Below are 13,481 nucleotides of genomic sequence, written 5' to 3' on the forward strand. Positions count from 1 at the left end.
CAAGTCAGAAATTTAAAGCTGTGGGCTGAAAACTTCCCCAAAGAGCTGATATTTGTTCAGCTTCATACTTAATGTGACAAGTTTCCCATCACACATCGTTATTTAACACATTCCCCAAAGCATTTATAACAGCTGGTATTAAAGCATGAAACAGAAAACTGCTTTGATTTTTATTTCATAGAAGAGCAACTTCATGACAATTACATTAGTAAAAATCCATAGAAAGCCGTTTTTACTCTGCAACTCGTTGATTACAGCATCAGACACATAAAACTGTTTCTGACTTTGAATTAGTGAAACAAACCACTGACTCCAGCTACCATTAAAGACCGGATTAGATTTTAACTGTTAGCACTTCATTCAGGTTCATCTATAACAATTAATTTCTTATTTGGATCGTTGTATCATTTTTCCTGATGGAAACAGCTCAAGACGCAACAAGAAGTTTCTAAATCTACACAAGCAAAGGAATCTCTTTTGGACTCTGCGCCTACAGTGGTCTCTGGTACACCTGGACCTGCTCGAGGGGGAAGACAAGCCAGTGGCTGGATTCTGATTTAAGCTGCTGAAAGAAGACCTGACCATGTTGCTGAACTGCTGCTGAAGCACGGCTAATCTTACTGCGAATTGTTTATGCGTTTCCCTTGAGAGGAGAAGTGTGTCAGCATACACAAGAAAAGTAGGCAGACGGAGAGAGAGCCGATAGTCTGGTTAGGTCCTGAAGTCGTCCGATTGGTTGGCAGAGGAGCTCACAGCTTGGCGTGGTCCTTCAGGATGACCTCCAGCTTCTGACTCAGCATGATGTTTCCTCTAACCTTCAGCTTGCCAGCGAAGAATGCCTAGCAAGACAACAGGGACACACATGAGGGTTTTGTTTTTTAAAGTAAAGCACAAAGTCTGTTCAACAGCAGGCAGGTTGTTGGTTGTTTTTCAGTACACAGGGAGTAAAAGAGGGCCAAGACGCCTGCAGCAAACATCTCACACGATTGAAAAAGCAGCAAAGCCAGGTCTCGGGCAAAAAGGGAATATGTGACCACTGGTGCTCTGGCAGCAGAACAATGGAAGACCATCCATATTCATGAGGTCCAAGGCTGAGTATGCAGCGGAGGAGTCCCTTCGCTGGGTGAAGCAGTCTGAACTCCTGACGATGTGCGCCGCTCTCCTCTGCTAAAATCAATCAGCAGGCGGGGTTATCACGACCCCGCACGACAGTTAGCGGTGTCCTTCTCAACTCCATCAACTAATCTTTCTCCAGCTTCTCCTTTCATCGTGGCAGAGAGTGGAAGAGACCCCGCCTGAGGGATCTTCGGCATCGCGGCCCGCTGCTGACACTCCTTTTAAAGAGCGCACACACTCACGCAGGCCTCAGATCAATATCAAGCGCTCCAGGAAGCAAATAAATTCAGTACAGTGACGGCCACTCCCAGTGACAGATGAGATGCTGCAGACATAACAAGTAGTGTCGATTGATTAACCGCGCTGAGTGCTTTCTGAAATAGGTCTGATAGATCATCGCTTCCATTTTTAATCAGACAAGACGAGATCAAGGATGAAGTCGCTGCCGATTGAAGGGCCCTTCAAAGGCACTTTCTCTTTAATTAAAATGTACAAGGAGCCATTTTAGCGTCGTAAAGGAGCCGGGACTTAAAATATGAGGCTACGTTTCCATCAAAGCCACATCGTCATGAGGCCTTTTAGCTTATTTGACCACACAATTCTCTTCTACGTGAGACAAAGCTGCACGCCGACTAATTAGTGACGTAACAGAGCGATTGAGGCCGAGCAGGTCCGAGCGCTCACCTTCTGAGGGTTGACTTTCCCCTGCACCACCTCCATGAAGTCTTCGTCCGACACCGTGAAGGTCACGTCCGCCTTCCCGCTGAAAGGTCCTCTGTGCACGGAGCCGCTGCCGTTCTTCAGATCAATGGCTGGCGGGAGGGAAAAAAAGGCAGAGTTGGATGATGGAACACGAGCGTAAAAACTTGACGGCTTCATCTGCTTCCACAGCTCACTCATGTTTAGAGTCATTAACAGATCTCACTCCGGTTTGCTTGTGAGCAAAAATGTTTAATTTGGATCGAATTAACTGATATTTCAGCTTTTGTTTCATTGGCCGGTGTGAGAGTTTATCCTGTGATGTTTGAGACTGATACGGGGTTAAAACACGAGCGAAGAAAAACAACAAATTTAGCAGGAGACACTCCAGCGAGCTGCTGTGCAATTATTTAATGCTGACAGGAGGTTTGTGGAGCTGTAAATCCATCATAGCATCAGTCCTGACCCTGAAATCTAAACGAGCGGCGCGTGAATCATCCGGGCAACGCGAGCAGCAGCCTCTTCTGTCAGATGTGTTTAGCAGATTAATCACAGGGGAAGTTATATCCATCTTAGCAAATCTGGGCCATCTTCTGCTTTTCTTTTATGACATTGTTTTATTAGATAGAGAGGAAAAACTGAAAATATGCAGAATGAGAGCAGAGGAGTGACGGGATGTAGAGGTCACGTGGTGTCACAGTCATCGCTGTCAGTTTGTGGTGGACGTAAACATGGAGCCGTGACGATATGAAGACGTTTACTTCTGCCTTGCCTCGAGCCTCCCTAAAGCTCGATAACCTCCCAGCTTTACAAGCCGGTGAGAGTTTTACTGAGCTGCTGTGTTCCAGCTGGTCACCCAGCTCCGTGTAATCCTGCCTCTCACTGCTTCTGAGGTGAGCCATTCAGAGTGAGAAGCTTCCTCACAGTTCAGCAGTATTAGTTACTTTGCAGGGACACATCAGATCTTTAAAAAAAAAAAAAAAAACCTTTATGGGACCCTCCATTTTCAAAAGTTCCATCCAAAAAGAATCACATTTCATGTATCATAAATGCTCTTGATTCTAATATTATAAACTTCTTAGCTCCTCACAGCTGAGAGCTTTATCTTATCTGTGCTCTGGTTTCTGCAAAAACAGTCAAATAATGAAGACAATTGATGTTTTTTGCTGCAAAAACGACTTCCTTTGCTAAACACTGATCTGACTGATGCGATAGCGGTGTGCGTAATGTGTCTGCACAGCATTCAGTCCACTTACTCCACTGCGCAGCGTTCTTGCCATCCTTGGTGATCTCCCAGCTGAACACAGCGTTCACCTTCTTCACCAACTCAGAGCCCATGTCTTTAACGCGGCGCCCGATCTCTGCGAACACCAGCTCGCTCTGAAGGCCTCCCGCCTGCACGAAGGTAGAAAGAACATGGATGTCTATTATCATGATCTGTCAAAAGCACAAATTAATTTCATCTAAACTGTCAACAGAACTAAAAGGAAAACAGATTCGGAGCTCCATGAAAGACTTTGCTTTCTTTTCTCAGACTCATGTACCTGTGTGGGTTTTTCTGCAGAAGCTTCTGATGCGTGTAAATCCACGTAGGCCCCGGCTAACACGACGGCATCCGTCTCCTTCACCTGTACGAGAGAGACGAGTTGCTGATCAGGGAGCAGAAAGCAGCACTGAGACAGATCAAACTCATTTATCCGCTAAACCGCGCTGCTGCTGCTGAACACTCACTTTGCACTGGATGTGAATTCTGTTGCCTTCCTTCCACATCTCGGTCTGCAGCGACTGACCCGGCATCACCGGCTTCGCAAAGCGAACCTGAGCAACACAGAAGGATTAAAATGAGGAGGTGGCAACAGTGGATCTGTAATTAAGTCATTTTATATCATGGAACCACCTGGATTCACCTCAATGTTCTAACAATACACTAGTTATTATCACAACTATGAACAATAAATATTAACTAATGAGCCTTCCAGCATCAAGCCCTCCTCGTATCTGGACCTCCGTCTTGACAATCCGACAGCCTTGCTATCCGACATAGAAGAAGGTTTTACATTTAGTGTCGGATTATCGAGTCACAACTGTACCACCTTATGGTTGTACGCTTTGGTCTAACAGTCAAGTTATAGTTTAAATCCATTTCTGTCCAGACTAATAATTCAATGCCCTGAAGAATTTGAAGTACATAAGTTCAATGAAAGGGACCCATTTCTTGTATTTGTTCACATCTGGCCAGTAGAAGTGGTTTTTGGTTTTGATAAAACATGATGAAGCCATGACACTAGATAATGTCTAGTGAACAGTTTCTCTTCAACACCTGGAGGCCATTTCATCCAAAATTGTACAAATGTCCACTCGGACTTGAGGATGAACTGATTAGAATTTAGAGGTCAAAGATCACCGTTATCTATATAAAAAATAAATAAAAACTCTTTTCTGGCTACTGGTAGGTGTGCATTTGCAATTTCTCCACAGAGTTCAAACAGGAGCAGCAAGAAAAACAACACATTGTGAGTCAGTCAGCAGCCAGGACGAGCCAGCCTTCATGTCAAGGATCAGAGAGCTACCATCAAGAAGGAACAGCAGCTCTCAGTCCAGTTTCGCACCGGATGCAGACTCCTTTTTGTTCGTCAACATTTGTGTAGTTGTGCACCAGGTGTCTCCTGCCTTCACCCTGAGTCAGCTGGGATAGACTCCAGCCCCCCCAGTGAGGATTAAGCGGTGTATAGATAATGGATGGATGTCTTTACACGAGGTCCTTGCATGAGGACAAAAGAAAATGAACAGCAGGGTTCAAACCTCAGGCAGCCCTCACCTTGATCGCCTTGAATCTGGACGGGTCGTTGTTGGCGAACTGCTTGAGGACGTGTCTCGCAGCGAAGCCGAAGGAGCACAAGCCGTGAAGGATGGGAGCCTTGAAACCTGACCAAAGAGCATTTGTAAGTACAAGCAAGTTCAAGTATTTGCAGGGAAAGATTTAACCCAGAACAAAACAAATCATGACCCGTGTGACACCCATTAAGATGCTCTCACCTCCCATGGCAGCAAAGCTGGGGTCTATATGAAGAGGGTTCCAGTCTCCGCTCAAACGGTACAAGGCAGCCTGTAACCGCAGGGGAAACAGACATTGTTTAGATCTATATCTAATTCATAAACCCCTGAACTTTTCATACACAGATGTGGGATGAAATTAAATTATCATGAAGGCAATAGAAGAGACACCTAAAATAAGAATGTCTTTGAAGTAGTATAGTTGCAGTCATTTAAATTGCTTAAGGGATTTAGTTTTTTTTTATTCCCCCATCTTTATTTTTTGCTGCATCATACAGTCAGCATTCTTATTAATATATATATATATAAATATATAAGACAGTATGAAAACCTTGTTCAACACTTCTGCAGAACATTTTGTCGAGAACTTTATGATTATTTCAGAAGCGCAAAACAATATGTCCTATTTTCACCCACATATTATGAATGCAGCTGATTTATTCTGCACCAAAACCCACACAGACGCACTCACTTGGTCTCTTGTGGTCGAATCAATCACCACAGCATCTGGTGCCCGTTTAGGAGGCGGCACAGGAGCCTGGAGGAATTAAAACACAAATAATAAAAATAACTCAAACATGAGGCAACATTTAGTAATGATGTCTCGTTTCTGTGTATTTTTTGACGAAGCAACTCAAATGTGGGGAAACGTACTTTGGCTTTCTCAGACGTCCTCTTTCCTCCGAAGCCTCCAGCGCCGACCACGAACACCGAGAACTGGTTGTAGCACACCAGCTCACGGCCGCTGTAGGTGTTCACTGTGAAGGAAAGGTGGCATCAGTGGTGTGATGGGCGAATAAAAGCAATGCTACGGGGTGATAACAGCAAGTGAAGCTAAAGTCTTGCATATGAAATTTTTCTTATGTTATTTAATTGTTCAATAATGTGTGTATTGTAAGCAAAAAAATTGTACACCATGCATGAGATTAGCCAGGGTCCATCAGTGGCTTACAGCGACTGTATAAGAAAGATGGACGTAGCAACAGGCCCTGAAAAATTAACCCAAAGTGTAAAAACCTGCAGTACCACTACATCCACTAGGTGCTGGCTCCAAAAAGCCCTGACTCCCATAGACTCCAAGTGTAAACAGGGAGATCAGATCACAAAACTTTCCTACAGCTCAGGATTTTTTTTTCTCGTTGGTTTCCATGTTCAAACCCAGAGATCAGGTGGCCAATCTGTAAATAAATAAATATTGAATTTTATATAAATTGTCAAAGTTTCTACCATATTGAGGGGGCGTGGCTATTTGATTGACAGGTCATAAGAGGCAGCTTTGACTCTCCTTCACCGTAAACTCAGGTCTCCTCCTCGTTTGGATTTACTTCTGATATAATTAACAGTTTGAGAAAAATGTGCTGCTACGTTCGGGTAAATAACGACAAAGTTTTATTTTCCGCTGGCTGGTTTTAACCAGTTTTCAGTTCACTGTAATTCGGACCTTTGGCTGATCGAACCACAGACACTGAAAGGATCCATTCAGTAAGTAAATGTTTATTTTCTTATTGCTGCTGGTTTTAATGCACTTTAACTACAACTTTAGCCTCAGATATGATGCGTGCAGTAAACTTTGTTATACAGTTGATGGTGGCATTTAATTCATTAGAGTTAATATAGTATTAATGTGTAAGCTGCATATTAATGTTCTTGTATCCTAAAGTAAAGAAAGGTTTTGAACATAATAAATTGGGGGAGTTTAATCCAAATAAATCCATAAAGTGATCATATAATGTTAATGGAAAATCTTATTTAACAAAGTATTTGGATTCACAAACTGGGTTTTCATAAAAAAACACTGAATGGAAACAAATTTACAAGGATTCATGTTGTAATAAATCCAGTGCAGTAAACACTATGACACTGGTCTCCTATGTGTCACTGAGTAGAAAGAAAGGAAATGTTAAAGTTTAGCACCTTCAAAATCATGTAAATCTGCAACGACCCTGTTAATGCTGCAATAAATGATATTTATTTTTAAATACAATAGAATCCTTTTTACTATTTTTAATCATTAAGAAGCTCTGAGCTGATCATTTGTGGTCATGCTTCAGATAAAGACACCAGCGTGTAGTGCATGGTGACGACGGAGGGACAAAACAGTTCCTCTGACTGGCAATCAAGTCGAATGATGCTCAGCTGCCCACAGCGCCTCATGTTGCCACATTAGCTATAAACTGTGAGCGGAACACATGCCAGACACCAATCAGAACAGGAGGAAACGGCGCCATGGAAACTGAATGTGAAGAAACAATTAGTGACTGTCAGAAGGAATCAAGTCGCCTTTACGGTCAATGTGCCGGCTGATTAATTTCATTAGGCCAATTCAAACCATAACCAGGCATAAAGACAAACAAAGCTGCTTCCACGGGGCGATGGCGTCACGGGCCGCCTTCCCCAGAAAAAAAACTTCCATCTTTAACAGAAGCCGACTGGTTTCTAAAGAAATTTCATAGAACTCCCCTCCGTGAGCGCTCGGGGGAACCTCTGGTCCCGTGTTATTTGTTTTAAGTTGGATTAATTATAGATCAGAGCGGTTCTAATATCATCCATCTCTACGGGATTGTCAAACAAAAATATGAGCCGTTCTCGGTCCATTATTTCTGTCCCTGCAGACACAGACTGTAAATTAACTTATATTAATTCAGCCTGAGAGGCAACTTTCAGGAAAAGACGCATTAGAAGGGGATGAAAAACAAATGAATATGGAATAAATACGTTATGATAAAAGGTGGCTCGGTGGTTAGCACCGTTGCCTTGCAGCTAGAAGGTCGCCGGTTCGTGTCCCGGTTAGGACATCAGGGATCTTTCTGCATGGAGGTTAATCGGTGATTCTAAATTGTGTGTAGGTGTGAATGTGAGTGTGCTTGGTTGTCTGTCTCTAAGTGTAGCCCTGTGATAGTCAGCTGTATAGACTCCAGCCCCCCATGACCCTAGTGAGGATTAAGTGGTGTATAGATAATGGATAGAGGGATAAAAGTTGAGCCCTGAAGGGTGAAGAAACTCACCGTCCAGGAGGATGACGGCACCAGATCCTTTGTCCAACACGTCTGCTACGGTGGCCTCAGAGGTAAGAGAACCTGATGATAGATTTCAGCAGTTGAGTTGAGAGTGAAGATGACTGAAATCGTTGTGTAATTCATGATATTACATTCACAAAGCATCCTTGACTGTTTGGAAAATGTCATTCAACAGTGAAGTACTTCCACATTCCTCAAAGGCTGGTGGCATGTCTCTTCACTTTATTTGTGCCAGATCTTAATTAATCAATCAGAAAATTAATCTACAACCGTTTGACTGCTTTAGTCGTTTTTCAAGAAAAAGTGCCAAAAATCTGATGGTTGATTCGAATTCTTCACATTTTCAGTCAAACAGGAAACAATCCTCAAGTGGGAAATAACTTTTTTTCAATTTTCTTCACCCTGTACACCTCTAACAAAGGCTACCATCTCTGCTTTTAAATCTCTGTTCATAAATTTCAAGCAGAGTCACAAAAGGTTAAAAATCTTTTTTTTTTCTCCCCACAATGCGCTAAACAATATACCCACGGCTTCTGGAGTCTTTGAGGATCCCTGAAATATCTTCAAAAAACAGCAGCGACTGTTGTTAAACGACCTTCTGGCTTGCTGATGGATTGTCAGGGATTTATCTTTTAGAAAAACAAAAACCCGGCTCTGTGACTTGAATGCAACGGCAACAGATGAAGCGCAGGCTGGGTTGAGACGCATGTAGACATAACCTCGGTATGGATACGCCGTTATAGGACGTATACAGTTAAAAATGTATTAAGAGATAAAAAGAGCCATTTTATAGTTTATATCAGGAGATGAATCATAAAAACGGGCCTATAAAGACGTGCAAAGGTCATCAGTTTTAGACTAAATTAACTATTAAACTCAGACTGGTCCCGCTTAAATGACATGAATACAGGTGAAGTGACTCAGTGCGGCTCTAAAATAGCTTCCAATGCAGGTATTTTAATGTAAAGTCTATAATAAGAACTTAAACTCTATAATCAGTGAGGACTTACCTGAGGTTGGCAGAGGTTTGTAAAGCTCCAGATACTGCTCTCCGTGCAATACCTGATGGAAAAACAACATTCCAACAGCTGCGATGTCAAATCAAACCAAAGTCCTGAAGCCTCATTAGCATGAGTAATGTGTGTCCTGCTACTGTGAAACGTACCATATGGATACGAATATGCATACGACATATGTACAAGAAGCTCAAACGCATGTAAACAGGATCGCACACGGAGACACTTTGTCCGTTCACGTGCGTGTTTTCTCACCCGTGTTAAATCTATGTCGAGTCCAGGCACCGAGCCCAGGCTGCCGTCCATCATGGACGCCTGGGAAACAATGACCCCGAAGGTGGGGAGGCAGCTGAAGTCCTCAGAGCCTTCGTACAGGAACCTAAGTGTGAGTGAAGTAGGGAAAAAAAAAAGCTTTTGTAGGAGCAGTTTACAGATAAAGACAAACAAAAATAACTGCACAGATGGCGGCACAGGCGTGTGTCAGCGTGGACGCATTCCAGTGTTTTTTTTTTCCTCTTAAGCAGGTCAAAGTAAAAGTAGTGACTGAAGTGGTGATTATCCATGTTTTCCAGTTTAATCTCACACAAATTGGGGGGAAGCTACAGTCGCAAACTCACCGAAGATGGTCCGGGTCCTTGGTGGACATGCCGACGCCCAACGCGTAGAGGATGCACTGGGTGTGGGTGAAGTGGAACGTGGACGGTGGAAGTTTCTGTCCCACTGCCGCAGACTGAGAGGAGAGAAAACGGAAAGTTATCCTGCAATTTCAACAAAGAAAAAAAACGCAAACACTCTGGTTTAGTTTAGCTCAACTCCTAACAAATCATTAGACCTGCAGCCGCACAGAGTAAATTAATTAATCTCGCCATTTTGTATTATGACATTAACACCTCCTGCCTAATATTTAATGTTGTGGAGTAGTTGGAAACATACAGAATCTGTACTTTTCTTTAGCTACACTACAACTGACATTCAGCCCATTCTCATTGGTGGGGCCTGTGTGGAAAGGGTCAGTGACTTCCGCTTCCTGGGAGTTCACATTGAGGAGAAACTGACCTGGAATAAGAACACCACACAGCTGGTAAAGACGGCACGAAAAAGGCACCACTTCCTGAGACATCCTCAGGAAGAACAACATCAGCCAGAGACTGCTTGTGTCTTTTTACCGCTCCACCATGGAGAGCATCCTCACATACTGCCTCTGTACGTGGTTTGCCAGCTGCACAGTGGCAAACAGAAGAGCGCTACAGAGGGTCACCAAAATGGCTGAGAAGGTCATTGGATGCCCTCTGCCCACACTGGAGGACCTTCATGGCTGTTTCTGCCTCAGGAGAGCCAACACCATCCTGAAGGACTCCTACCACCCGGGACATTTTCTGTTTGAGCTTCTGCCGTCAGGCAGACGGTACAGGGCCATCAGAACCAGGACTAACAGACTAAAAAACAGCTTTTTTCCTACTGCTGTTAGAACAATAAATGCCTCCCAGTCAAAATAATGTGCAATATACAACTCCACTACCTCTGCCCAGTATCCACTCTGTGAAATAATACACCGTGCTCATTATTTAATTTCATCTTGTATACAGAGTTCATTTCTTTTTGCTTGTTTTTATATATACATTTCCTTTATATTATTGTTCTACAAGTTCTTATATTTATATTTTTGCACTGAAAGGACTGCACCTTACGTTTCGTTGTACTTGTTACAATGACAATAAAACAAATCTGAATCTGAATCTGAACTCTGTATGTGTGTTTTTAGGATGCTAAAAGGAGGAGAAGCAATAAAGGGAAGCTGAAATATTTAAAGAGCAGTTCTTAAAATGACTACAACCTTCAAGGATAGTTTTTCTCCTTCTAAGAATGCATTCAAATGTTTTTTTTCCCTCTGCAGATAATACGAGGCTGCAGCCGGCCAATTTAAACAAACTAAGTGGATATCTTCCAAAATTAATGACTTTTCAATACAATGTGTTGCTAATAAACCCGCACTGCGTCTAGAGGAAGACAAAGAGGGAGTTTTGTCCTAAACACGCGCTTTGGAAAGTTTCCACTGGCTTTGTCTGACTTCAAACAAAACGAAGACGCTACCTTTTTGTCTTCTGTCGCTTACATTAAAAGCGCATTAAGACGTTGAACATTCAGCATGAAAAGGAGGAACAATTACAACAAGCACAAAAGGTGTTTTACTCTTCATGCCGGCACCTGATTACGGTTTCAGGAAAGACGTCTTTGAATTTATCCTTTAATGTATTTTGGAAAAAAAGATAAGACTTAAGGAGAGGAAATAAAAGCCAAAAAAAAATAAGCTGCAGGTGGAAAACAAAGCCGAGTAAACAACCGCCGAAAAGCTACGGAAACGTCTTCATAAGACTGGAGAATATGAGAAGCTTCTCCTCGGGTTAAAGTTGGCCTGACCACATGTGTGATCTAATCTGTGATCATCAGCAGTCATTAGTTTGAGGACCTGTGTGATCTCAGAGTTGAGAGGAATCAGCATTTCAGAAATGTACTCCTGGGCCGGACCAGGAAGAGCTTTGTGAAGGATCAGCACAATTTTTAAAACAGGTTCCTGATCTTGAGCGGCGGCCAGAAGCCGAGCGACGTTCGGTTCGAGCTTGCACTTCTGTTAACGAGCAGCCGGAAAACGGGCCGAAGCTCCTGGACGGACCGTCACAGCAATCAAGTGTTAATGACACAGAGTCGCAAATGCCTTTTAAAGCTCACTAAAGGTGGAGCCCTGAGCCGTATAGTAAATGTTTTAAAGCTCTCATCAATCCCAGAGCGAGCTCATCCCATTCAATACTCAAACCGATCATTAATTTTACATCACAGAAGCTGGAGAAACCTGCAAGCAACAAAACTAATTAGAAAATTAATACCATTTCTAAACTTGTTAATTTCTACAATTTATGCTCATGTCTTCGGTGTCTCATTTCTTTGAGTCTTATATAGCTATAGATTACATATACACTAGCTTTGGGTTACAGAGCACATCATTTGGAACGATATCACAATGTGTCACGGTTTTAGTTCGTCAAAAAAACCTTAAAACGACTGTTAATTTGCTGCAGTCAAGTAAGCACATTCTCTTACATCAGGAGAACATGATTTGTAAGTTCCACCACAATGATTTAGTATTTTGGGACACATTTTACCTTCAACAAAAAACCTGCAGCTCCTCTACACTGTACTGGTCTACGTGGCAATACCAATAATATTTCAAATAATCGTTTCACCCAACAGGAAGGTGTTAGCGCTGCGGAGCTCCCTGAAATTTTTCATTTTACGTGCACAAAAAGGCTATAAAACTACTATAATATCCAGCGTTTCAAAAACAAATATACTACAATGCTACTCTAAGGGAACTGAAGCATCATGAAGAAAAAAAAAAGAAAGTATTTCGTTGGCATAAAATAAACCGCTTGAAGTATGAAATCCTCCACTGGTGCTAAATTCCCAGAAACACACCACCGAGGCCCTGAGGGTCCTCTGTGGCAGCCACAGCTCCAGAAACACTTATTGTTTATCACTGCATTGATAGCAGCGGTATTATGGAGAGCGTTAGAACCTTGACGTGACGCACAGAAGAGTGCAAACAGAACCGAACGGCTCCTTTATTCATTAAATCAGGGTTGTATTAAAAGACAACCTGTAAAGTACACAATAAACATACATCCGTGGAAACACAGACGTCCTGCAGTCACCCTTCTGTCAAATTAACCGCCACTGATAGGCGTTGTTCAGAACAATACTGCTCGGCAGAACGGCGTGATTCACATCCTGCGTAATATCATCTCAGCTGGTGGAAAGCCTCTGGAGGCCTGTTTTTAATTAAAACTGCATTTAAATGTAGATGTGGGAAATATGGTGGTTTTGAGGACCCTTCCTACATCCCTTTACTGGGGATTTAATGGTGTTAGATTAAAGCTGCAGCTGAGGAGCTGGTGCAGCGGTAGGTGTAAAGTCAAGCTACTTTGGGGGATCAGGGAGGGAAAGAAAAAATAAAAATCCCTTTATCAAGATAAAACTTCACCCTGAAGTAAAAGAGAGTTCAGTTTTTGGGGGCATCCTGGTGGTTTAACATTATACGCTTAAGAAAAGTCTCCATCCTGGTGTTTTTTGTCTTTACTGTTTTGTTAAAGGTAAAATACATGTAAATGTGTCTCTTTCCACTTTCTTCTGTTAGTAGATAAAACAGCTTTGTTAAATTAGTGCTTCAAAGTATTGAAATTACCTACTATTCTGCCAGTTATTTTCTTGATTAATTTATTAATCATTTTACCTATGAAATGTCATGTGATCAAATCCTGTTACTCAAAATATAGTTAAAGTTTCTGTTGAATGTAATTTGATTAATATTTCATATTTATCTTTATATTTGTGTTGCTGATCATTTTGATATTTTAAATACTGTAAGTCTTTTCATTTCATGTGTCCAATGCAGCATATTAACATTGGATCAAATAAAAAATGAAAATTAGTAAATAGTTATTACAAAACCCTTTATACTTTCCGGATTGTACGCCGTATAGCGAGCCAACAGCTTAGCTACTTTCTTGGAGTTGCCAATTTATTA

At 42.2% G+C, this 13,481-nt stretch overlaps 1 protein-coding gene across 1 annotated transcript in view; it reads right to left on the minus strand.

Moving 5' to 3' along the window:
* Positions 1-138: 138 nt before the first annotated feature.
* hsd17b4 (hydroxysteroid (17-beta) dehydrogenase 4) overlaps positions 139-13,481 on the minus strand; it is a 30,018-nt gene continuing 16,675 nt past the window's right edge. The window contains exons 13-25 of the mRNA XM_008289153.1: positions 9,520-9,632; positions 9,158-9,281; positions 8,897-8,948; positions 7,875-7,946; positions 5,524-5,627; positions 5,342-5,407; positions 4,852-4,921; positions 4,634-4,740; positions 3,547-3,633; positions 3,360-3,443; positions 3,072-3,210; positions 1,801-1,928; positions 139-839 (exon numbers count right to left, since the gene is read on the minus strand). Of these exons, the coding sequence (XP_008287375.1) occupies positions 750-839; positions 1,801-1,928; positions 3,072-3,210; positions 3,360-3,443; positions 3,547-3,633; positions 4,634-4,740; positions 4,852-4,921; positions 5,342-5,407; positions 5,524-5,627; positions 7,875-7,946; positions 8,897-8,948; positions 9,158-9,281; positions 9,520-9,632 (1,236 nt within the window). The 3' untranslated portion in view covers positions 139-749. The remainder of the gene's footprint in view (positions 840-1,800; positions 1,929-3,071; positions 3,211-3,359; positions 3,444-3,546; positions 3,634-4,633; positions 4,741-4,851; positions 4,922-5,341; positions 5,408-5,523; positions 5,628-7,874; positions 7,947-8,896; positions 8,949-9,157; positions 9,282-9,519; positions 9,633-13,481) is intronic.

This window comes from Stegastes partitus, unplaced genomic scaffold (assembly GCF_000690725.1).
Source record: "Stegastes partitus isolate 25-593 unplaced genomic scaffold, Stegastes_partitus-1.0.2 Scaffold596, whole genome shotgun sequence".
Taxonomy (NCBI): domain Eukaryota; kingdom Metazoa; phylum Chordata; class Actinopteri; family Pomacentridae; genus Stegastes; species Stegastes partitus.